The sequence below is a fragment of the Mastacembelus armatus genome, chromosome 22, assembly GCF_900324485.2.
Source record: "Mastacembelus armatus chromosome 22, fMasArm1.2, whole genome shotgun sequence".
Classification (NCBI taxonomy): domain Eukaryota; kingdom Metazoa; phylum Chordata; class Actinopteri; order Synbranchiformes; family Mastacembelidae; genus Mastacembelus; species Mastacembelus armatus.
In genome coordinates, this window is record NC_046654.1 from 11,806,942 (window position 1) to 11,832,382 (window position 25,441).

The 25,441-nt window shown below is 42.7% G+C and overlaps 1 protein-coding gene across 1 annotated transcript in view; it reads left to right on the forward strand.

The window, feature by feature from the left end:
* Nucleotides 1-25,441, forward strand: part of LOC113129783 (latent-transforming growth factor beta-binding protein 2) — a 76,273-nt gene that overhangs the window by 47,279 nt on the left and 3,553 nt on the right. Inside the window, exons 12-40 of the mRNA XM_026305896.2 lie at nt 971-1,264; nt 2,066-2,085; nt 2,309-2,345; nt 2,807-2,881; nt 3,630-3,755; nt 4,254-4,382; nt 4,598-4,717; nt 4,960-5,079; nt 7,554-7,673; nt 7,854-7,976; nt 8,093-8,218; nt 8,331-8,453; nt 8,600-8,725; nt 8,935-9,060; nt 9,578-9,703; nt 10,640-10,765; nt 11,032-11,151; nt 11,285-11,410; nt 13,496-13,618; nt 14,137-14,265; nt 19,673-19,801; nt 20,314-20,448; nt 21,454-21,639; nt 21,747-21,836; nt 22,234-22,362; nt 22,613-22,753; nt 23,339-23,512; nt 23,619-23,894; nt 24,631-24,780. Of these exons, the coding sequence (XP_026161681.1) occupies nt 971-1,264; nt 2,066-2,085; nt 2,309-2,345; nt 2,807-2,881; nt 3,630-3,755; nt 4,254-4,382; nt 4,598-4,717; nt 4,960-5,079; nt 7,554-7,673; nt 7,854-7,976; nt 8,093-8,218; nt 8,331-8,453; nt 8,600-8,725; nt 8,935-9,060; nt 9,578-9,703; nt 10,640-10,765; nt 11,032-11,151; nt 11,285-11,410; nt 13,496-13,618; nt 14,137-14,265; nt 19,673-19,801; nt 20,314-20,448; nt 21,454-21,639; nt 21,747-21,836; nt 22,234-22,362; nt 22,613-22,753; nt 23,339-23,512; nt 23,619-23,894; nt 24,631-24,780 (3,825 nt within the window). The remainder of the gene's footprint in view (nt 1-970; nt 1,265-2,065; nt 2,086-2,308; nt 2,346-2,806; nt 2,882-3,629; nt 3,756-4,253; nt 4,383-4,597; nt 4,718-4,959; nt 5,080-7,553; nt 7,674-7,853; nt 7,977-8,092; nt 8,219-8,330; nt 8,454-8,599; nt 8,726-8,934; nt 9,061-9,577; nt 9,704-10,639; nt 10,766-11,031; nt 11,152-11,284; nt 11,411-13,495; nt 13,619-14,136; nt 14,266-19,672; nt 19,802-20,313; nt 20,449-21,453; nt 21,640-21,746; nt 21,837-22,233; nt 22,363-22,612; nt 22,754-23,338; nt 23,513-23,618; nt 23,895-24,630; nt 24,781-25,441) is intronic.

A 25,441-nucleotide genomic window follows, 5' to 3' on the forward strand; every position in this document is an offset into this window, starting at 1 on the left:
GAAACAGGCTGGTTTATGGAGAGTCTGTACTGGCCAGTGATTCATTGGGATTGTCATAGATCAGATATCACAGACACAGAACTCCATGGTGTTGCTCAGCCAGGACTGACAACAGTACACAGACTCACACAGTACACAGCATCTGATTATTTCGGACACTGGCCTTTGTATGGCCTGACAAGCTGTTAGAGCCATGCTCTGGACAAAGCAGCCAGGTCCATTACTTGTGATTCAGTAACAGGAGCCCCCTGACTTTCATTCCATATTCACTTTTCTGATGTGGATCATATACAGCCCCATTTACCTCCACTTTAAATTCATCATTCAGTATCCTATCATAGCAGTGTTTCCTGCATTTACACAAGCATTTACAGTGACCACATTTCTGTCATTACTTGTATCTCTATTCCAGACTAGTTTGGCACAGAGTTGCTTGTCTCAGGTCAGGTAGGGGACACAGTGCTTCTCAATGGTAATGGATTCACCATTGCTGAGGTTTGTTGGGCTCAGACACAAAGAGGTGCAGTTTCTCTCCCTTTATCTAAGAAGCCAATACTCCATTAGCCTCTCAGTCATGCACCTCAACACCAAAGAGTTCAAAGGTCAGTCAGTATTACGTGATCCTGTCTTTCCTCCACTGGCAAGGCTGTGTCTGTGTGTTTACCCCCAGCCTTAAATCCCATCGTGGTTAGCCCTCTGTGACAGCTGTCACTGGCCCGCCAAATAGCTAGTTCTGCAGCAACAGCCGAAACCCGACCCCCTTATTCACAGCACACAGTAAAAGCACAGCGTGTTCAACATAACAGTATTACACGGATGGCTTATGGTATTGCTGTGAACATCAGATAGAAATATGAGCTACAATTATACTCTGGCAGCATTTTATGTTAGCATTAGGAGCCCAAAAGCCCCATACAGAGGCTGTGTTTTCTATGGCTCATTGTTTGCTGATGTGTTTTCTATCATGCAGACCATTTCAAGGAGATCTGCCCAGCTGGCCACGGATATACCTACTCCCGCTCTGATGTGCAGATTTCTCTCAGACAGCTGGATGAAGATGACCTGCAGAGCACAGGAGTCTCATGGGAGGAACAGAGTCTCACTTATCCTCAGCCTCCGTCCTCTTATCCCACACTGCAGCTCCCCAGTGGGCCACAGATCCCCAGCTACCCACAGACACCACAAATACCCCAGTACACTCTGATTCCACAGCAGCCTGACCATCCCTCTCACCCAGACAGAGAGCCACCTAGGCTGCCAGACGGTGAGAATAAAATGTTAAATGTAAAATGTTTACTCTCAATGGTAAAGAGAGAACTGTTGCTGCTGAACGTTCTGCACGTAGGCCTAGAACTTATCTAAACACGATATTCACTTAACCACTTGAATATTTTTACCACGGCCCATGGCATAAACAATGCAGGGCAGCTGAGTGATTGCACAATAGGATTTTTTTTCTCCAGGATGCTAATGGATTAGCTTTTTTTTTTTTTTTTTTTTTTGTAATAATCCAAACATCAACAGGATGTTTTGAGCTCTATAAATAAATGCTTGATCCAACATTGAACGTATTCTTTATGTTCACCATCCATCAAAGTGAAACCCCTGGTAGCGTCACAGCAACGCTCTCTAGTAATCCACACTGTCCATACAGTCCTCAGGATTTTCTGTAAACGCATCTTTTTCGGTTAATGCTTGTGAGATATTTCACTGGCAAAGTCATAAACATTTTGATTTATACGAGGAGACAGTTCTGTAAATATTTAGGGATTTTGGTCTTCATTATCAGAGCTATCTGTTTCTTTGCTTCTTTTTGCACTTTTCCTTAGCCAGTAGTCTGCACAACATTTTAAATACAGCTTTCTCTTTCTGGCTTAGAGGATAAATGTGGCGTAAGCTTTGTTTGATTAGAAATGAAGACCTCCAAAGATGTGCGTCAAGCGCCTGACGAGAACATGGGTTTCTGTGTATGTTGTTTGTAGTCAGTAGTGGTACTTGTTAGTACGAACAAAATGTCAGCTTTTGCTACTGATAAACTTTTCCTCTTCTTTCTGTCTCATGACAGATGTGGAAATTCTGAGCCCGGTAAGTTCCCCCTCCCTGTCAACCTCTTGGCACATGGTTTTGAAGTGTTTATCTTAGAATGATATGCTTTAGCTATCTCAACTGGAGGGTTTGTTTTGATTATATAACTTATTGAGACCACATTTTAGGAGATACACACATCTAATTATTACTAAATATGATGAGAAAATGTAACATAAATTTTTTTTTTTTTTTTGACATGTAGTATTTGCTTGTTTTCTAGCCAGCTGTTGTGACAGACTCGCCAGTGAAATATCCAGGTATATTTATTTTTTGGCTTTACTCATACATATCATAGCACGCTACTTGTTCATCCTCAACATGTGTCTAAAAATTGTATTTAATGGCATCTGTAAGCTTAAGGGCCAGTAGTAGCTACAGTCAGACACAGACTATGAGATATGTTGCTCACCCCTCCACGACTGTGGCTGTCTCAGTTCTTCTCTGCACTGCCCTCATTCCAGCGAAAACATTGACTCAACTCTCAAGGTTGACTATATTTAATGGGACTACTTGATTTATTTTGGTCATTGTACTGTTTTTAGCCTGGAGAAAAGAGTAGGTCATTTTTTTATGCAGCTGCCCAGTGAGTGACAGCTAAGGCACTAGTGGTTGGGAAAGCAAGCGGTGTGGGTGGTTGTGGAGAATGATAATTTTACTGAGACAGTGTTGGTGGTTTTTTCTGTTCGCTCTCACCCACTACCTGGAACCCTCTTCACAGAGACTTCTCCAGACCTGTCCGTCTACAACCTGAGGCCAGATTCAAAGGAGACAACCCAAACGGGCTCAGCCACAGGTAAAACACATTCTTTTACACTGGGGCTTCTCTGAAATACTGGATATGAATCTAAAATCACAAGGTGCACTATGCACAAGAGTTCAACTCTTCATTTTTTATGCTGTCTGTCAACTGCTGGCAGACAGCAGCACATCTCATAAGGCATTTTTTCAGGCTTACCCAAAGTTAAGCTGGGGAGATCTTGTATTATGCTTTTATTTGGCCCCTTCTCTCAAAGCCAACTTGGCTTGAAGATGCCGCACTGCACAGAGGGTGCGAGGGTGAGAAACCAAGAAAGAGTGTGACTCTTGGAACCTATCCTAAGTGTACAGAGGCCAGATTTATTACAAATGGAGGAAGAGGGAAAGATGGGGTGGAAAGAGTGTTTGAGTGACAGAGATACTGAGGGAAAGAGCGATAGGTAGGGCAGGGAGGTGAAATGAATTTAATCCTATAGAAAAAGATATATACTACTGTAGTTTTTTTTCCTTCTCAGCCAGACACAGTTTTACCACAGTGCATCTGGATGGAAAAAGACAAAAACAACACTTATGTCAGGCTCATACTGTGGATGACCTGTTCCTCGTAGACCCCTTTAAAAGCTCTCTATACCACCTGTTAGAACACTACAGCACTGTAAAACCTTTCATCCAAGACTCCACCTATAAAACAGCAAGACGGGTTCCCGTTTATTTTTTACAGTGTCTCACAAAACCGTCTTTGTTTGTGCTCAGTAATGACTGTGGACATCTCTGTGGTTCTTCAGGTATTGACAAGTGTGCCACCACCCCCGCCATATGTGGCCGTGGAAAATGTGTTCCTGTTCAGACCGGCTACACCTGCCAGTGTGAGCCAGGATTCAAGCTCAGTGCACTGCAGACCAACTGCATTGGTAAGGAAAGCAACAGCGGTAGAGAGAGGGAGATGGAATAAGACTGGGGTAACTGTGGGGCACTCAAGGTGGAGCACTGGTATACAAGCACGCACACATGCTGACACCAGAGGCCCCAGTGGCTCTGTCTATCATCATCTCAGTGCAAGCAAGTCTTCAACACCAAACATTACACGGCACTGAAGCCTTGAGAACTGGAGTGAGCCAAAATGAAAAGGATCTGTTTGTTTATGTTGACTTGTTCCTTGATGCCTGACAACAGCATAAAGGCCGTCCAAAGAGCTGCCATGGTGCTGTGATCCCTTACCCCATGGTGGAAGCTTTGGACGCAGCCTCTGTTCCACTCAGCTGGCCTCAGGCCCATCGCTGAGGAGAGCCTGTAAAGTAAAGGAGCTCCAAAGTCAGGGCGTGCACTCTTGGAACAGCAATGTAATGTTACATTTGACCCCTTTTACTCTTCTTTTCTGTCTTCACTGTCTTTTTCATCTCCCATTGCAGATGTGGATGAGTGTGATGAGGACCCGTGTGAAGGGAAAGGCAGCTGCATAAACAGCTACGGCTCCTACACCTGTCACTGTCACAGCGGTTACAGCCAGGTGATCACCCAGAACAGGAAGTTCTGCCAAGGTGAGACACAGTCCAGGTGACTGTAAGAGATATAATGTTTTTAGTGGAATGAAGCCACCACAGGCTGCTGTTGACCCTCTAAATCTCTGTTAGAACACCGCAACTTCTTGTCTGTCAGCACTGTTCATTTAAAAAACGTCCTGCCCTAATTAATGCTGTGGAACACAATAGTTACTTTCTTTTCCATTCTCCTTGGTTTTCATCTAAACTGGCAGACATCAATGAGTGCAGCATGCCCAACAAGTGCCAGAATGGCAAATGTGTCAACACAGAAGGATCTTATACCTGTGAATGCAACAGTGGCTATGCCAAATCTTGGAAAGGCCTATGTGAAGGTGACATGCATACACATCAGTACCAATGCAAACATATTGTCAAGTTCATATTCCAAGATAATCTCAGACCTATTTGTTTGCAATGAGTTAAACTGTAGCCCTGTAACAAAATACATGTATTTTCCCATAGTCAAAGCCAGAAAGAAAACTTTGCTCAGTCTGTGATTATGTTTTTGTGTGTGTTTCCATTTGTGACCTCCATCCAAATGATTATTTGCATGTCCCACCTTCTTCCTGAACAGACGTAGATGAGTGCAGAAATCCTAGCTCCTGTCCCAACGGGATCTGCGTCAACGCTCTCGGTTCGTTCGAGTGCCAGGTCTGCAGCCCAGGATTCAGGGCTGTCGGTGAAAGATGTATGGGTAAGGCAAACCCACACCCCATCATAGGACCAGCACCACTGCTACCCAGACTCTTAGCAGGGTTTTCTTCTTACACTATAAAAGCTTCCTGTGTTAGGTAACATAAACTGCTACTCCTGATTGGCATCACCAAAAATAACCAAGGCGACATGGCAATGAGCCGTGCTGCTAAAGACCTGTTGACAGCCTGTGATGCAGTACAGTTGACCTAAAAGCACGAGCTATTTCACTGAATTGCACCCTTCTGCTAAAAAGGGACTACGGCTGCTGATGTGCACTGTAATATAAAATAAATGAAAGTAGCCTTAAACTTTAATGTTGATGTGTCAGTCAGATGTGTAATGATGATGTTTTATGGCCTGTGTGGACCACTGCTGGGCACACGTGACATCCCAGAACCACAGTGATGAACCACTGTTTCCATGTACGATATATCCGCTCGTCCATCCAGCAGCCTCCACATATCCCCAATATTATTTAAACACATTCACCATGTTATTGCTAATCTTTCGATATCACTAGCCCCTGTAAAAAGATTGTTTATAATACTTCAATTTGGGAGAGTCCAAATATTTTCTCTTGGCCACAGCCTTGAACAAACAGCATGTTATTGTTGGAGCGCTCTGGCCACTGTGCTGTTGGGCCCAGTCGAGGCCAGTGAGGCTTTATTAGCACTGCTCGGCTAGGTGATAGGACTGAGCAGTCACAGGAGATGTATGAGAAGGTCAAAGGGTCATTCCCCCACCGAAAAGAAGTCCCGACACACAAACAAATTCTCTCAATATCACGCAGTATTGCTGGGGTCCAGTGGAAAACTCTTACTGCAGATTATAAGATTTGAATCCACAGATGGCCAACAAACTAGATTTGGCGTGTGTTTAAGCTAACACGCTAGCAGCTCCCAGCCTGTGTCCCTGTTACATAACAGCCTGACTGGTGTTACTTACCACTTCGCAGCTTTATGGCTTTGCACCCCTCTAGGATGCTTGGAAACCTAAAAATCCTGGAGGGAGGATTCCAGAACCGTAAAAAGAAAAAGACGGGATTAGGATGGAAAATATGGAAATAAGTTTTACTAGTACTTTGGGGCACTTTATAAATGATTTCTCAGTGAGTCTGACGACTGATGCCATTGTTTTAAGTCTCATGATTTCCTTGCTTCCAAAGAAAACACCACTTCAGCTACTTTTCTGATTGTCAGTGCACTAATATTATTTCTTTCAGTGTAAATCTGTGGTGTATAAATAGTAACTTAGAGGAACCCTGTAAATGAGGGATAACACTGGAGGTAAATATTTTTACTCTGAACATCCACCCAGGCAGCCTTAACAGTCCTACAGTATACGTCTGGCGCTGTGGGAGTCACATCAAAAAGGCAACATGAGACTTAAGTTTCCACTATTTGCTTCGGTCAATTGACAGTAGCTCAGTAGTTTGGGCCCAATTGGCCAAATCGTGGATAAGCCTAATTGCTGGTGTGATAGAGAAAACAGCTTCATTCCCTTGTCAGAGCTTATCACTGTGGCCTGAGAGATGATTGCAGAAACAAAGCTTTAGGGCCACACTGACAGACTTCTGGCAGTGACTATGACTACCCAAACAAAACCCAGTCTGTGACTCTTTCGCTGTGTTTTCACTGAGCTCTCTGTTTCAGAACCTCTGTCACCTCTCAGTAACGTCCTTTCTCTACTACCTTCACGGACAAATACCCCCCTCCTCCCGTCTTTCCTTCTCACCCTTGTTTAGTGTCTCCTTCTCCTACTCTCACCTTCATGAAACCTAAAAACTTCATGTTGTTAACACTTGGTAAATTCCACTATAAAACATTATTTCTGCATGAGGTTTTCCACTACTATTATTCCTGGGTCAACTGTTCTGACTCATGAAATGGAAAAGACAGCTACTGCAATAAATAGTAGGCCTTCATGAATGAGATTTGGGTCTGTGGGTCTGATGTAATTTAATGACTGCTGTTTGCAGTTATTTTGTACGCTAATTATGCTGTTTGTTTCTACTTTTACTGTTGTAATATCTTTATACATCTCTTATTTTGTATACAGGGTAACTAGCAGTTATAAAAGTAGTCCTTTTTCCAGGTTTGGATGTCTCTGTTACTTAGTTTTTTGCCTTAACCATGGAACAATGAAAGTAAACTTTGTGATGTTTACAACATTTAAAATTTCTTTCCTTGCAGCGGTTGTTTAGTTTTCAGTTTCCACTGGAGATCGAAATAGCCATGAAGAAAATTGGTAAAATGCTGTGATTAACACAAATGGAATTCAACTGACTTCCACTGAGTTGGGTTGACCACAGAATTTTCAGAAAACAAACTCCAAAACAAATGAGATAACGTGTTTTCTTGTCATATGTGTGGACAGGCCTGTTATTCATTCAGTTTAATAATGGCATGATAATTACAAAAATCATATTCCCATATTCTGCATGTGTCCTTCCCTGATCCCTTCTGTCCTCAGATGTAAATGAGTGCTTGAACCAAACGGTGTGCGGTCGTGGAAGGTGTGTCAACACTGAGGGTTCCTATAGGTGCAACTGTTTCCAAGGCTATGAAATCTCACTGGACAACGTTTGCCAAGGTAACTTTCAGTCAAAAGATCAGTCAGACTTAATTTTCCATTACAAAGTAACAGGTCTGTGAATAGTTCAGTGCTACTTCAGAAGCCTCGCCTCAGCACTGTGGCTATATAAAAAGGCTACAAAGACATTTGTCTGTATTTTCTGAGGCCCCTTTCTTCCCCCCTGTATCTTCCCTCCAGATGTGGATGAGTGTGTGCTTCAGGGCGTCTGCCTTCATGGCCGCTGTGTCAATCTGGACGGCACCCACAAATGCACCTGTAACCATGGTTACCAAGTCACCGCAGACAGCAAAGCTTGTGAAGGTCTGCAAAGGATTATCCCGAGCTATTTGGGTTTAACTCATCACATCACACTTTTCTTCGCTTGCGGAGTTATCTCAGCAGCAGCATAATGTTTGCAAATTATTTCTTTTTGTTAGATGTCAATGAGTGCGCAACTGGTAATGCATGCCCTGCGGGAATTTGCATCAACACAGCAGGTTCCTACACTTGCCAGAACTGCAGGCCTGGGTTTAGACCATCTGCTGATGGACTGAGATGTGAAGGTACTCTATAAAATCTGCTGCCTACATTGAACTGCAGTTTTTGACAAAAAAAAAGGTGGACGGTGATGATTTGTCTGCCCACTTGGGATGAAATTGTTCTTTTTGTGTCTAGATGTGGATGAGTGTGCCCAGGACATTTGTCATGGTGGGGTTTGTGCCAACACAGAGGGATCCTACACCTGCACCCGGTGTAAGACTGGATACAGAGTGTCTCAAGACCGGCAGAGGTGTGAAGGTAAGTCCAAGCTCTAGGGGCTCTTCTCATTCAGTAAAAATCTTTAGTATTATTAAAGTCTTTCTGCTAAAGTCTCACCATTAAAACTCTAAATTCCCTCCAAATTATATACAGCATGTCTGTGCTCGTGTGTATGTTTCACCCAGATATTGATGAGTGCCGGTCCCTGTCTACCTGTGCCAACGGGATCTGTCTAAACTCGGAAGGCTCTTACACCTGTGAGAACTGCCCTACAGGATACAGAGTATCATTTGGCGGGGAGCTCTGTCAAGGTTAGTTTAAGGCTGAATTTGGTGTTATGATGAGGTTCATTTAGCATTAGCATAAATGGTTCTCATTGCACCAAATTCAGGTTTGAACTCTGGTAGTGAAGTTTTTTGGGTTTTTTTGCATTTCTGATAAATTTGGATATATTTTTTTCTGACTGTAGAGACATCCCAGTCCTGCAGTTAATCTCTAATAGTGTGTTGTTTCACACCAGATATTGACGAATGTGCACTGCCCAACACATGCCCCCAGGGAACATGTACGAACACAGCGGGTTCCTTCACATGTATCATCTGTCAGCCCGGTTTCAGAGTGTCTGCGGATGGACAGCAGTGTGATGGTGAGGTTTTCGGCTGGGTTTGTGAAGAAATGTGCTTTGTTATGTTTGTAGTCTTGAGCAACAGGTGTGTAGCTTCCTTTTCTATTGAACCATGTCAGACCTGGTATGTCTGCAGTTAAGATTACATGTGCTAGCTCTGTTGATAAAATGTCCCATCAGATTGTAGGTAAACAGCATAAGGTGTGAAAGCTTGGACCGAAAGCCCCTAGGTCTTAGCTAACAATACCAAAGTACTTCTTCTAGACATCACATCATAGCTTGATCTTGGACCCCTCCACCTTTGGCACTGTTCATTTAATCCTTGCTCAACACAGTGAGACATCATTCCTCAAATAGAGCAAGATGATGTCAGTCGAATGTGCTGTAGATAGCTCGTCTCAAAAGATGGTGTCGACATTTGAAATTCCTTACTCCAATGATTACTGATCTAATTGATTACATCTGGCAGCCTTTATTTATTTAAAGCCAAAGATGTTAATCTGTGCTCTTTCCTCTGTGTCTTTGTATTTGTGTCCAGATGTGGATGAGTGCTTGGTGGCGAACATGTGCCTGGGACAGCTGTGCTTGAACACCCCAGGGTCCTTCACCTGCAGGAGCTGTGCAGACGGCCTGCAGCTGACCGCAGACGGCAACAGCTGTGAAGGTAAAACGTCCTCTGTATTTGCCTATTTGTTTAGAAGAGTTCAAGTAGTCACTATAGCAAATACTGGGCCAACAGTAAACTAGATCATAGTAAAAGAGGACTGCATTAGACCCAGAACATGATTACAAAAAATCTTCACAATATTCTGTAATTTGTCATGACATGATTTATGAGATCAATGCAGTGAAACGCTTTGATGAATCCACGGAGGTTAGATCTGTCATGACTTCATGAGAAGCAGAAAAGGAATGATTATTTAAATTGATTCAAACGTGGCCTCAGTTAATCATATATACCGTGCTGTGTTTTTGAATGGAAGTGTGGATCTAGCCTGTGAGGAAGATCCCCCACTGATATGTGTCTCTGCGCTGGGAAAAAGTTTTACAAAACAAGCCCAAGTCCAAGTCAGCATCTGATAGGATTTTAATGGTTGTCTCTGATGCCATGGAAAATATTAAGGGCTTAATTTGAAATGAAGTCAACCACTCCCCTGCCCACCATGTACTGCAGAGAGCTCGCCCTATTGAACTCACTCTGTTCACCTAAAGGCAATAACTGAGCTGTCTCAATCACTTAACAATGGCCCACACTATTTTCTCTCTTAGAAACACAATCTTTATTGGCTCAAGGAATTTCCACTGATCACATAACTGCGAGCCAGTGACTGTTTGTAGATACAGTAATTATACGCCACCTGTAATAGCTTGCTGTTTTGGATTTGATGACTGTCCTGCATACTTATCTTTCCACTCTTTTTAATAACACTGTCAGTGCGATCTAATAAGGAGAGCCTTTCTTACTGTATCTAATGAACACTCAACTATTAAGCATTTTAACAGATAAGACAGTGGACTATCAAAAAAATGACTCTTTAGGGGTCCCTTTCTTTAAGGTGATAACCTATAGCTAACCTTTTCTACATCACCTGTCTCTCAGACATCGATGAGTGTCAGACCCGAGGTGCGTGCCCCACGGGTGTCTGCACCAACACAGAGGGCTCCTTTTCCTGCATGGCCTGTGACCCAGGCTTCACAGTGACACCCGATGGGCTCTCATGTGAAGGTAAAGTACAGTGGGTGGTTCACTGTGGTCACTAAAAGTTATGATCTCTATGTAATCACTTTCACAGTCATCAGTTGCAATGCCGTATGACCTACTATAGTGAGAATAAGTCATTACTAGCTGATGCAGATGCATGACTCTTCTGACATTGTGGTCTGGAAGCTTTTCTAAATTGTAAAATTCAGGCAAATTTGAGGTGAGACCCAGTGATTTACAGCTGGTGTGAATGTGTCATACTGATGACGTATGTGTATGTGTCAGTACAGATGTGAATGAATGTGAGGACACCAGTATATGTGTGGGAGGCCAGTGTATCAACACTGCTGGTTCCTATAGCTGTGACTGCCCCACTGGTCTGGAGCTGGTGGATGGAACATCCTGCAGAGGTACACACACACACACACACACACACACACACACACGTATATGTATATGTATATGTATATGTATATGTATATATATTAAACATTTCATGTGGCTTACCTCATGCATGTGCATATTTGTGCTTGTGTGTGAAAGATATCAATGAGTGTTTAACCATCGTGGGGCTCTGTGGAGAAGGAGACTGTCTAAACACTGAGGGATCCTACTCATGCTTCTGTCCTGATGGATATACCACCATCAATGAAAAGACTGGCTGCCAAGGTACAGTAATACATTACACAATGAACTGTAATGGTCAGGACAAATCATTTTTCAGATGATTTTATGGGCTTTGTGTAATTGGGTGAGGCAGAGTCAAAATTGGAAAGAGTTATAGAATAATGTAATAATGCCTTTTTTTTTAAGCGCAGACCATTTTGCAGGAAGCTTGTTAGCTTGTACATGTTTTCTCTTTCCCTTCAGGCAGGCTGACTGACTAGGTCCTCATCATGCTATCCTTGGTGATCAGGCCAGGCCTGAGACCCCTGGCATGGGTTCTCAGTCCAGCCTTTCTGTGTAATGGGCCATAGCCTCATCAACTGTCTCAGTTTACCCGCTCTCAGTTTGGACATCAGTTTATTGTTATTCCAGCCACACCCAGTGACCCACTGGTCTTAGCACTGGGAAAAAATGTAGCCTGATCATCAGCTAGGGTACCAGTTTCTTTTCAACAAACTGGTGCATTTACTGTCAAAATACATGAAATAATTTTGGCGAGGAAGTCAGAATTGGATCAGTGTTATTTCTGGTGTGTATTGCAAGGAAGAGGTGAAGTTAAGTAAACGATGGGATGTCTGTCTTGTCGTAATATGAAGCAGGTAGGTTTGGCTCTCTGGGTCAGTCCTTCCACTGAGACTTTGGCCTTGGAGCACCTTTGATAACATCCACAGACTCTGAACAAACTGCCCAGCCTGCATCAGGTACTTTGGCTGCCCTCCACAACAAATACAGGGTTCTAATTATCCTATAAATCAGCAGTTGTCGTGTATTTTCTTGCAGTTGTGTGTACAGTGCTGACACAAAGAAAGCCAGACCCCTCTGACATGAGTCTGCAGGGGGAGGTGAAGGGAGCATGAGTGTATGTGAGTTTATGGGAATGAAAGATGGATTTAGTCAGGTGAGGCCAAAATGATGCTTGGCCTTGACCGGACCGGTCTTTCAGCAACAACAGACTATACATAATCAAGGACTGACAGCAGACTGAAACACATCTAACTTTATCCTAATCAACAGATTTTGCCATATCCTTGCTGTGTCTTTCAATACAGACTTTGAAGTCTTTGAATGAACTCCAAAGCTGTGCCGTCACAGCATATTTATGTGTTTACTTATAGTCTGGAGAATTGTTTTCTTTTTCTCCGTATCTTTGAAAATGGGTGTTTACCTTGTCGTCTCCGAAAGATTCATCTGATTATCAAAGGCTGGACAAGGAAGACAGGCATTCATGAATTTCCCCCGCTTCTCTACCTTTCTCTTTTTACTCCAGTTCCAAGTAGCTTACATGTTATGTTGTAATGCTGCAATTATCCAGCAATCGCCAGCTAATCAAGCATGTAGCATTCATTTTTAATTTTAAGTGTCAGAGGGAAATGTTCTCTGAGCTGCCGTGTTTCCTGTTTGCCAGTATACCGTTAAGTGCTCTAAATGACCAATGCATCTTGTGTTGAGACAAGTGCTTGATTAAAAGCAGTGTTCCCCGTGGACTTAACAAAGACAGAGTACAGTATATACTCTGTGGAGATATTTAGTGATAATCGATATGTAACAAATATTGACCCACCCTTTCTCCAGTTATCTCTCTTGTCACTGTCATTGTTTATTAATAACGCTCATTAAATAATATTTCTTGGCCAAGGCACGGTTGCCTTTGCATTTTTTTTCCACATCTTTGGGACAACCAATAACAAGTGTTGAGCAGACCTAAGAGGTCTTACTGGATGGTAATAATTAAGAAGATCAGAGAGGAATCTGAAAGCCAGATACACAGAGCACTGCGATAATCTAAATGACATGAACAGATCTTTCAGGTTCACTTTTGGAACGAAAAGATTTTCATGCTTCAATCTAAGTTTCATAATGGATATTCAGTGCTACAGAAGGATTTAAGAGTCCAAAGACTCAAAGAGATAGTTCTGTGTGGACCCCTGGACCACTCAGCTTTACTTTCATTTCCAGATAGAAAATGCGAATCACATGGTGTTATGTAATAATTATAATCTAAAATATCTAAAGCGCCTAAAATGTCTGCACAGTACTGTATAGTTTCTTACTTGTTCTACTTTTCCTTTCCCCCTCTCTCTGTCTTAGATGTGGATGAGTGCAGCAAAGACAACGTGTGCATCCGGGGCCAGTGTCTCAACACTGATGGCTCTTTCCTGTGCTTGTGTGAGGCCGGGTTCAGGTTCAATGTGGATACGGCTGACTGTGAAGGTAAGACAGATAAAACTCCCTCATGATGTCTAGTTGTGTACGTCACTGTGACTGTTGACTCCTCATCATGCTACATTTAGGCGTAAGTGTACGTGGCGCAGTGTGAGGTTTCCCTCCGTGGTCTCAGAACTGATGGGTCCCTGGATTACGTGGCTGGAGCCCTGAACACCCTCTCCCTTGAGGGGAGAATGAATGACCCCATTGTGAGCAGGAGGTGTTTCTCCCTCTGGAACTTCTCCCTTTAGCTCCTTCACAAGTTCTTTGGTTGCTGTGATAATATTGTTCTTGGCCACTCCTGTTGCCTGCTGCGTTTACTGAGGACAGCTACACCACAGGCCTCCTGGCCGACTCCTGGTGTACAGCTATTACACTGGAAGCAGAGGAGCAGTGGAGGGAATATGAGTGTGTGTGTGGGGGGGGTGCATGTTAGTGTCTGATTGCACATGTGGTTGCGTTTGTGCCTCTGTTTGTCAGTTACTAACCAACATCTGTCTCTCCTCTTTTTTCTTTTTTCACAGACCAGAATGAGTGCAAAGAGTTTGGAAGCTCAGTGTGTGGTACCTGGCACTGTGAGAACACCATCGGCTCCTACCGGTGCTTCATGGGCTGCCAGCCTGGCTTCGAGGGAGAGGCTGCCACAGACTGTGGTGAGTGAGCCGACCCATTTTTGTACCAAACGTGCACCCTAGTTCAATCCATTTACCATTTGAAACATCTGAAAATCCATCTGAAATTAAAGATCAACTCACCACTCCACGTACTCTTCATGACTCTCTCTCTCTCTCTCTAAAAAGACATTTCTGTGGTTTGGCACGCAGACGGGCTAATGTGAATCAAAAGCTCTCAGGTAATCCAGGTCCTCCCTCATAAGAGACCACAGGGAGTTGAGAAGTGGTCTCTAAAGTCAGGGCACTTTAGAAAGAGGAGTACATTGTTTTTGGAGGCAGTGTGTCAGGCCAGCAGTTGATTATAGTCTCATCCTCCTGACGACGGAGCTAATGGAGTGTCTCTGGCAGTAACACATGGTGCAACCTGATCACCGCTGTTCTTCTTTTGAGGTTTGTGAGGGGATAGGACTGTCAGGCCAGTTTAGCTGGTCACTTCCCTTATTGTACTCCCTGTGGGGGAGCCTGGTCACCTGATTTTACTGGGAGCATTTACATTTTTGCTACATCTGGCCCCTCAGCTGGCCAGTAACAACAGACACATCTCCATGACCTCCAGAATCCATGGAGCCTTATGTGTTTACTGGCAGGGTTAGACACCTTGGGCTTGAGATATGAATGCGGTTTGTTGCATAACTATTTATCATTCTTTCTTTTGTAGTGCAGTATTGCTTTTCTTTGTTGTTCTCATAGCACCATAAAAAAACAAGGCGAGTTTGATGATTGTGATAGACAAAAATAAAGGGCCAAATATTTTCTTCATATTTAGACATGATCCAAACCGTCACCCGAGAGTGACAGGCAAAGAGCGGAAAGCAGTCTGAGAGAATCAGATTGGAATGATGTGTTGGACTGCAGATGGAAGCTGTGGGTGTTTGGGGATGATGTGTGTGTGTATGTGAGTCTGATTGTGTGTGTATGTGGTTAACTGTGGGTTTTTGCATCCTCACTTGTGTGTTTGCGTTAGGGAAAGAGAACCAGAGACTGTAATGGTTGTGGAGATGCACTCGGAGTATGGTGTGGCTTCACATATTCTCATGACCTTGAGTTTTTATTGGACTGTCAACAGATGGCGATCGGGGGAGAACATGCTGCTGCAGCACTGATCAGTGACAGATTGGGCCCCCACCCCCGTCCATCCCCCTGACCCCAGCTACGTGTGCCTGCCTCCTCACTGTACTTTCTGATGTTGTCTGTCTGGCACCAGCTGAAGAGTGCAGGAGCCTGTAGTGTGATAAGGGCAGATTGAAATCAGCTGCTCACGTCTGCTCCTTTTGTGTCAGAGTCAACACACTGCTAAGCAGCTCATACAGTATAGGTGCAGAACTGTGTTGTGTGTGATTCAAATATACATTCTTGGTGTTAGGGACCAAGGACCTTCACTGCCATATGCCATTAGTTACACTTTTTCTCACCTGACATGCTCTGTAGAGCAGAACGGGACCTTGGGGTGGGATCTCATTGAAAAAGTTTCTTGTTGTCCCCTATGGTGCCACAAATCTCCCAGTTTAAGTGGCTCCCAATAGGCGTTCCCATGTCTGACCATCTTTCTCCGATTGCTAATGTTTTCACTAGACCCCACAACAAACACTTATACAGCTCAGCATTGACTCACAGCCCCAGATTGAAAACCAAGCCCTCTTACCCTCAGAAGACCAGCACTACACACAATAGTGGCTTGTTTTGACTCATGATGGGAAGTTATGTGAGATGCTGCCATCACCCCAATAAAAGTGCAGGGAGGGAACTCAATTACTCCAGGGCATTTTTGTCTGCTTGTAAAAATCATCAAATATTTAAGAAGAGGCCAGACGCTGTAATTTGCCATTTCTGTGAGGGGCGTTGTTTTATTTTTACTCACCGGCCTTCGAAGGGGCAGCGGTTGTCTTTGGCTCCACTCACAGCTCTCATTTAGATTTAGAGGCCATGATACAAAAGGGAAAAACAGGGTATTTTCCGCAACAGCACGTCAGCCGCAACTGTATTCTGGGGGCTGCACTCAACCCTGCCAGGACTCTGTTCACTGTGCATACTGTACGTGTGTGTGTGTGTAGATGTGTGCATTCCCAGATCTTCGTTTTTAGCTTTAATTCACCAGCATGCTCATAAATTCCCAAACGCTATATGCCTTGTCTTTAATAAGACTTGCCCATGTGCGGAAATTGTCTGCGGTCACCCTCTTGATTGCCACCCTCCTCTGGGAACGTATAGAAATCTAAAGACTTTACCATGTGTGTGTGATTGCTCATGCTGTTGTACAGATGTAAGATTATGTTTTTTTTGTCTCAGAAACACAAACACAATATGACAGTTTAACCTCCACTGTAGTTAACCCAAGTGCGACTGTAGTTAGAATGTCAGAGAAAAAGCACAAATATGAACTGAAAATAAATACCCCACCTCATTTTTGCCCGGTCGCACGTGTTTTACAAGAAACAGCGTGTGGGTCCAATCAGACAAGGGGTTGCCCAGAGATGTGTGAGCTGTGCAGGATGAGCCAACAGTCACTGATTTCTATATTATTGCTGCATGCTACCATGTGCTTCACAGTAAGACGTGGCACAGAAACCCACACTTAACCCACATCTACCCCCTCAATCACAGCATCACCAGATCCAGGAAACAGGTCCTACTCGGTCAGGGGGGCCGTTCAGGCTTGGGTCATCCCTTTACCTCATATCCTCCCATCTCAGCTGAACTCCTCATCCTCTACCCAACCTCTCTTCTTCCCTCCAGTCATTTTTACAACACACTGCATGTGTCCTGACCTAACTTTCTAGGTCTTGGTGAAGTTATCTCATTTTGCATTATTCATTTTTCCCCACAAATCATTAGTGCTGTAATTAGCAAGTCTCTGCTTGGATCTAAATGACCAGTCAAGTAAGGCTGCCAATCAAACACCACCAGATTCAGAGTCACTGAAAAATAAAGGCCAATAAAATTGTTTTGGACTCTATGCTCTCATTCCTCCCTGGGATGATACTTTGATTGCATCTTATTACAACATGTGGTTTGCAGCATATTTTGTTCCATGTTACACATGAATGAAAAGCTGCCTGATTATTTCATGTATTAGTGGCAAACTTTCAACGCCTTCCTCTCCAGACCTCCCAGCTGGCAGCCGATGTCATTCCAACATTCCTAACTCCACTTAAGCACTTCACACTTGAGGAAATGTTCCTCAAATTCTGATATCTAATACTTTTCACCTTACTCTCAGAATATTCTCGATTAAGCGGTGGGAATATCTTTCTCAAAAATGTATTTTTCAATTACATGCAGTTAAATTACAGTCTAACCTCTCCACTAGTTTGGCATCTCAGTCCTCAGCTGCAAAATGCAAATCCAGTGGGTTGGCAGTTTTCAGTAGGCCTATGTGTCCATCCATTCTCCCTCCTGTCATCTTGCAGTCATTTGAGCCCACAAGTGTATTCTAGCAATTTTGCTTCTTTTCAGTGCTGCCTGTGAAAGGTTTTACAAATGACAAAGACAATTTTGTCTCTACAGTTTTATTAGCTTGTGGGAGCCCCTGTGTCTGACCCCAGAGGCATGTTAGAAAAATGGCCAAGTCAGGATAGGAACACTGACAGAGGACTAGTCCCCCAGCAAGCCTGAGAAAGCACTTGTCTGTGTTGGAGAGGAATACAGGCAGTCTGTTCAAATCAGATGGGTTGTGGTTCCTCTGGTCTTTTCGTCACTGGATACAGTTTTTATGAGTTCTCTGAGGTTAAATAAAGCTGGTTCCGACAACATGTGAGCGACAAGTCAAAAAGTCAATAAATCAGCATGACTTGAGTTTTTGTCTTAACTGAACAAATGTATTTAAAATATGTTTTTACACATGCAGGACTGTAGAGTGAAAATGATTGAAATCTAGTGGACATATTGAAGTTGTTATGATTTCATTGTCTATATTTCTCTTCAGTGGAGGTGCTACTTGTATTAGTCATGGAAACTTTGAATACAATAGTCAAGCAGGAATTTCTATGAAAATGAAAATCAGCAAAATATCAAATTGTGCTTCTGATAAAACAGGCATAGTGGCATGCCCTCTAATTTCATCAGTGTTGTTTTCAGTTACAGGCCTGCCTGTCAAATTGTTTCCATCTTACAGACTTACATTAAAAGTAGAGGTACTGAACTGCAGAGATGGTATTCATGGCCAAAATGCCTTTACTGACTTTGTTTTTTGTTAGTTCTAAACTGAAAAGGAAAAGATGAGGATCGTTCTCAGAAATTTATCTTCAAAAGACGTTCGACAGAACAAGACTGGAATAGATGAGTAAGGCATTTTGTATGGTCATTAGAACAAATCGATGATCACTAAAATACAAGTCTACCCGAGACACTGATAAATGGTGATTATGTCACCAGACTCCTCTGTGCCTTATCAAAATACAGTACAATCTGACCAGTGGATAGTCAAACTGACCCGAGAACAAATTCACAGGACTGATGTGTGATCATTAAAGTCTCCAGTTGTTTTTTTTTAAACAATTACAATCAGACTTGCCCTCGAGCTGTATCTGTCTTTGGCCTCTGTGCTGTGCTCGAAATGCCAAGAAATACTAAGTCATGTATGTAAGAAATTGCTAACAAATGTGGCTTTTAAACAACGAGCGATAGAGAATCAGCAGTCCAGTTACATGGTCCAGTGTTAACAGCTTCAATATCCATGTTTGTCTCTCTCTCCACATACACTGACAGCTAGCAGCATTCTTCCTCCTGGCTTTATTAAACTAACAAACAATCAACTACTATGACCTGATGCCTGTTGGATTTGATTACTAAGTACCATTTTGGGCATAAAACCAAGTCTCCGAAAATTATCAGAATCTTTTTATAATACCATTTTGGTTTTTTAAGGGCATCTACAGCTGATGTCAGGCACATTAAAATAGGTTTAAGCTGTTTCATTGACTACAATGGAAAGTAATTCTTGCCAGGCCGCTGTCAAAAACTCCTTCATAACAAGTCTGAACTCTCAGCCATTTCCCTCCAGCTGCTTTTAAAGGCTGAATGCAGAATGCTGGCTGTATGCCGTGAACTCCTCCATCTCATACATGTTGCCAACATCCCAGTGTCACTTCTCACCCCATTAACTCAACCGAAGAAAAATTGCGCTCAAAAACACAGTCAATTCGAAGCAAGTCTCTGAATTAACAAACACCAGAGTTTGAAATCCCTCTTAATGAATTGTCTAGTCTGTACGCTGCATCTGACATGTTATGATAGCAGTGATTTCTGTTGTTATTGCACCCTATGAGTGGTAGTTTATTTTGGAAAAGCAGGAGCCGTGTTTACAGAGGCAGTTTGAAAGTCTGTTGTGCAGATTGACAGAGTAAATATTAACGTTGTGCTCACCTTTCTGTGTGCTCTGGCCTCGCAGATATTGATGAGTGCGTCAATGAAACCATCTGTGGGAACCACGGTCTCTGCGAAAACACAGATGGGTCCTTCCACTGCCAGTGCTACCAAGGCTACACCAACCCACCTGGAGATATGACAAGATGTGTTGGTGCGTAACTGCTGTCCAATAAATATTCACATGGGATAAACGAAACAATAAGACTAGTGATAGTTTCTAGTTTCTTATTGTCATCAAATCCTACCAACAAGTGTTGTGTCAGCTTGATATAGTTTATTCCTCTGTACAAGAGTACTTAAAGTGTTTTAATCTACAATTAAATTTAGAAAAATGGAGTAAACGCATTTAGAAAAATGTAGACATTTGTTTCAAAATCATACTGGGAAAAACCACTGGGGAAAAGTGTCACCTCTCTAGAAAATGATTGATTGCACAAATTCAGAGTTTATATGGTAAAAAAATAGACCCTTTAATAAAAAACCTATCTATATACTGTATATGTAATTTACTTTTCTTTTACTAGATACTAATTCAGTAACAATACAGACGGTTGTTTTGTGTCTGTCATTGTATGACCTTGCCTCGACCTTGCTGAGCACATGCCTGTGCGTACGTGCTCGATCCTTTACTAACCTCACGCCCATCTCTCCTGTCTTTCTCAGACGAGAATGAGTGCGAGATGAGCTTGGCGCTGTGCGGGGTGGCCCTGTGTGAGAACGTCGATGGCAGCTTCCTGTGCATCTGCCCCAACGACAATGAGGAATTTGATCCCATCGCCAACCAGTGCAGCCCCCTGGGTAATAAAGCAGGACTAGCGCTCACAGTGACTCACTGGACTTAACTCTCCGTCCCATCGTTGGGAGACGGAGTTTTCCCTGATTTAATGAGCTGTCTCTCATTATCCAAACAACCAGGGTGACGAGGTGGACACAATGTCTCTTAGAGTATCTTTTGACCTGGCTGTTTCCATTTGTTTTATAGGCTAGGGTTATGGTTGGGTGGGCTGCCTACAAAAATTTGTATTAACCTAATCCCTCAGACAAATCATGAAGTAATTCCTCCAATAGAGCCAAGCAAATGCCCTGAGGCCCTAGTTACTGCAAACCCATTTCCCCACCAAGACAAACAAGGATAAGGTGTAGCTGTTGGCAATTAGCACTAAAGACACATTGTTCACTTTTGTTCTAATGATCCTAAATGAAAAGGTTGTGGATATGCAATTTATTGCAATTTCAGAATGACAGAACAAGCCTTTGAGTCATGGAAATACCATCACATGTGTACAGAAATTGGGTGTATCTACATTATAAAGCAGTGCATCCTGAGCGGGGATGTGTTTTCTTCTGCCTGGGCACTAAACCCCAGCTATGCCTTTGTGTACCTTTTTGCCACATTCTGCTGTTTGCTTTTGACGTGTGTTAATCAATCATGTGAGAATGAATGGTGTGTTGACTCACATGCCAGTGTTTCCTTTTGGCTAAGCCAGCAGCTTAAGGCTGAAATGCCTGAGCCGATGCCTTTGGACAAATGAGCAGGCTCAGCAGTGGCGGGTGGGGCAATACACTACCTGATGGAGGCATTAGAGTTCACTTGATGTGTAAGTGTGCACTACTGAACTGGAGGATATGCCGTATGTACTGGAATATCCCACCTTCGCAGGGATTTTTGAGTTCAAGCAGTGCTGTCAGTGAGCATTTGCTGTTCGCAAGTGCCAAATGTCACCTCCACAAGTGCTTTTCTGAAGCTAACCATGACCTCTGACCTCCCTACCCTAAAGACATCCTTTCTCTGTACATCAACAGCTGTTAATGACCCAAAACGTGTCCCCTCGGCTGAGGAGAGGAAGGTGTGCTACTATAACTTGAACGATGCCAATTTCTGCAACAATGTCTTATCTCGCAACACCACCAAGCAGGAGTGCTGCTGCACGGTGGGGGCAGGCTGGGGGGACAACTGCGAGATCCATGCCTGTCCTGTCCCAGAAAGAGGTACAACAGGAGGCTGATGAGCTGTATTCACAGTTAATGACTTTTTTTTTTTTTTTTTTACCGCTTTTGCATTCATTTCATTAATAAAGTAATTTCTTATCTTCCAGAAGATTATCACCAGTTGTGCCCTCATGGCAGTGGATTATTGCCTTTTCCAGTTTCCTCTACAGAAAGTCTGGGAGAACAGACTTACATAGGTACTCTCTCTCTTCATAAATACATAAATACTGACTGGTTTTAGTGATGTCCCTGAGCTTTTATAGCTTGCTTTTTACACAAAACTTTAAATTAGCACAGAAATGTGTAATGTCAGCTTCTGTTTTATTTCTACCTGCAGCAACCTTTGAAGCCAGATACACAGACATAATCCCTCACCACAGCGAGGAAGCCTGTATAACTAGCTAGGGCTTAATGGGACACCTGCCTGAATACCTGACTAATTACTGTAATCACAGGGTGTCCTGACAATCTCTTACAGTACAAGAGGAATGATTGATGTTTCAAGAAGGGTGCCAGTGTTTTCAGACACGGTGTTGTTAGTTTCCATCTCACTACTTAGGAAATACCAAGATGTAAATCTCTCTGTCCCCTCAGATGCAAATGAGTGTGAGATGTTTGGATCAGAGATTTGTAAGAATGGGAAGTGTTCCAATCTGTTTTCCACCTATACCTGCTACTGTCGCTCTGGCTTCTACTACGACAACATCCGGCTCGAATGCGTGGGTAAGAAATTCTCTCAAAGACCCCATTTCCCACAAACCATGTTCCTTTTAGCCAAAATTCAGATTTTGTACTTCAAAAGCAAAAAATCTAGTAAGCAAAAATACACTGTAAGTTAACAGACTCACTATTTTTTAAATCTCATTTATGGTGTGGTTGTAATGTACCAAATTACTATTGATCATTAAAATGTTGCATGTTTCTTCATATTCTAATGTCTGCGTGGCCTCTCTCTTTGTAAATGTGTTGTTAGACTATGATGAGTGTGAATTTGGAAATGCCTGTGAGGACGGAGCATGTGTGAACACAGCCGGGTCTTTCAACTGTTTCTGCAGTCCTCCTCTCGTCCTGGACAGCACACGGCGTCGCTGCATTAGTCTCAACACCACAGAAGGTGTGGTACAACTTTTGAATTTTGAACATCTATATTCATCAAATTAATAGTGAAAACTTGCATTAATCAGGGAGTGATTATTAAAGACTAGTCATAAAAAAATTAGGGCTGAAACAATGAATCACTTTCAGATAAACACAAAATTAATTAGAAGCAGTTTTGATTAAAAAAATTTTTTTAAAAAAGTAAACCATGAAAAAAAATGACACTGTCATTCTGGCTTCTCAAATGTGAAGATTTACTGCTTTTCTCAGACATTTGTCATTGGAAATTATTTGGCTTCTGTTGTCTAGTCAAACAATGCAATTAAACTACAGCAACTGGAAATTTTGTAATCACCAACAGACAACAGTTTAATAAAGAAAATAATCATCTGAGTTATCAGCAATGAAAATAAGCTTTAGTTATCTGAGAGGTTAATGATTTTGGAGGCAGTATTTCTGATACTGTTAGTTTTTGTTGGAAACAGTCAGCATGGTGAAGAGGGAGGGGGAACAGTACCACAGGATGGTTGAATTAATCTTAATGAGATTTGGGAAATTTAAGATTGCTGTATCCTTCATTTATGTTAATTTGGTTTCCCAGAAATTCCAGAGGTTGATCACGATGTGCACATGGATATTTGCTGGCGACGCCTGGAGGCGGACAACATGTGCTCAGATCCCCTCCAGGGTCGCAGAACTACGTACACTGAGTGTTGCTGCCTGTATGGCTTTGCATGGAGTGGTCAGTGTGCGTTCTGTCCCAGGAGAGACTCTGGTGAGAGGCAGGATGCACATAACACTTAGATTACTCAGTTTAATAATCCCTTTCCTTATATTAACTATAATTGTATTAACTCCTCCCTGTGTGCTGTTGTATTCAGATGACTATGCGATAATGTGCAACCTTCCTAGAGAAGGTTCAGACAGTCTGCGAGAGCATCATGCGTATGAGTATGGTCTTGAGGGGCCAGATGATCCTGTGGAGTCCTATGTTCCTCCATACTGGGACAGCTATGGCAACCCTGCAGGACCTTATGACATTCCTGAGAGTGTTCCTCTGTTCAATGACAATGACTATAGTGTTCAGCAGCCACCTGCCCGGGTCCCTATTCCACTACCACAGGAGCACCAACCAAGGCCAGTGGATCCCTATGCTGGTGGGTATAGGCAGCCTACAAGCTGTGTGTGGTTATCTGTAAAATATAATAATATATCTAATTGCAGTGGCAACTGCAAACAAAGTTACTTGTCACTTGTTGTGATGAACTTACAAAGAATTATCACCCGAATCTGCATGTCCCCTCAGCTTTATGTGTTTAGCTGCTTGGCCTGAAACTTTACTGTTTTGCCTGTTACTGTTTTGCTCTGGCCACTCTTGGCTACAGCAGACAGCTGTTTACAGCATAAAAGCACTAAAAACCCACCAACAGCCACATTTAGAGACCAACTCATAAATGTATTGTGGCTTTTAGAAGCTAAAGACCCAGTTGTTTTAGTCAGAGTATTGTTTTGGACTAGCAATTACCATGTGCCCAGAAATATGACTCTAAATAAATAATGATGTTGCTTTTTATCTTCTGGTTGTGTAAGGAAGCAGATGTTTGCTAACAAAGTCAGCCATCGCCTCAAAAGGTGCCTCATATGTGTCGGTGGTGCTCCTAAGTGGCCAAAGAGTCAGTTGTTGCAGGTTGAATACTATGCAGTTACTGCTGCCATGATATGTATTTATTTGTTCAGATTGCTAATTATTCAACTTGCACTTCTGTTAAGTGGTCTAGAATAATAGACATCATATTTATCTTATGGTGCATATAAAATATGCTGTATACCCTGTACAGTCATTTGTCATCGCATTAGTATGAGACTTTTCTGACATTTTCTGTGTGCGATCAGAGCGCTACGATGGCTTTGAGGGTCTTCAGGCGGAGGAATGCGGAGTCCTCAATGGATGTGAAAACGGCCGTTGCGTTCGTGTGCGAGAAGGCTACACCTGTGACTGCTTCGATGGTTACGAGCTCAATCTAAACAAGATGGCCTGTATAGGTGGGTTCTTTCCTATCACTCTCAACAGACAACCCACATTTAGACGCTTTGGTCAAAAAAAAAAAAAATGTTCAGGGACTCAATCACTTTGTTTAATTTAGTTTCAAAATGTGGGGTTAAATTTTGACATCAAAAATCGCATTAACATCTCCTCTTAAGGCTTCTGGAGCTAGGTCTTGGATTCATTTCAGTGAGGAAACACTTCATACAGGCCTATCAGGCTCAAGGACAATTGAACTTTGCTTTAAGTTATGTTTAATGGGAAACTCCTCAAGTACTCCCATTGCGTGTTACTTTTTGATATTAAATTCCCTAGCTGCACACTGCCAATAGTAAGGTGGCCTTGAATCTTAGCCACTTGGTGTATTCCATATACACCACAGATACAGATCTTATGACTTTTAAGTGTACTTTGTTTTGGAAGAAAGTGAGACTGTCTTTCTGTAATAAAATGCAATGATTACAATATTCTGCCTGCATACGAGCTTATCAGCTCCAAGACAAGCCATTTTCCCAAGGAAAGTGAATTACAACACTGTGGAAACACGTGGGAGCTATGCAACTCGTGCCATGCTTCCTTTTATAAATATCACTGCAACCATTTCCCCAGCAGGTTATGACATAAACAGAAGAAGGGTCATTTGAGATTGACTGCTTTGAA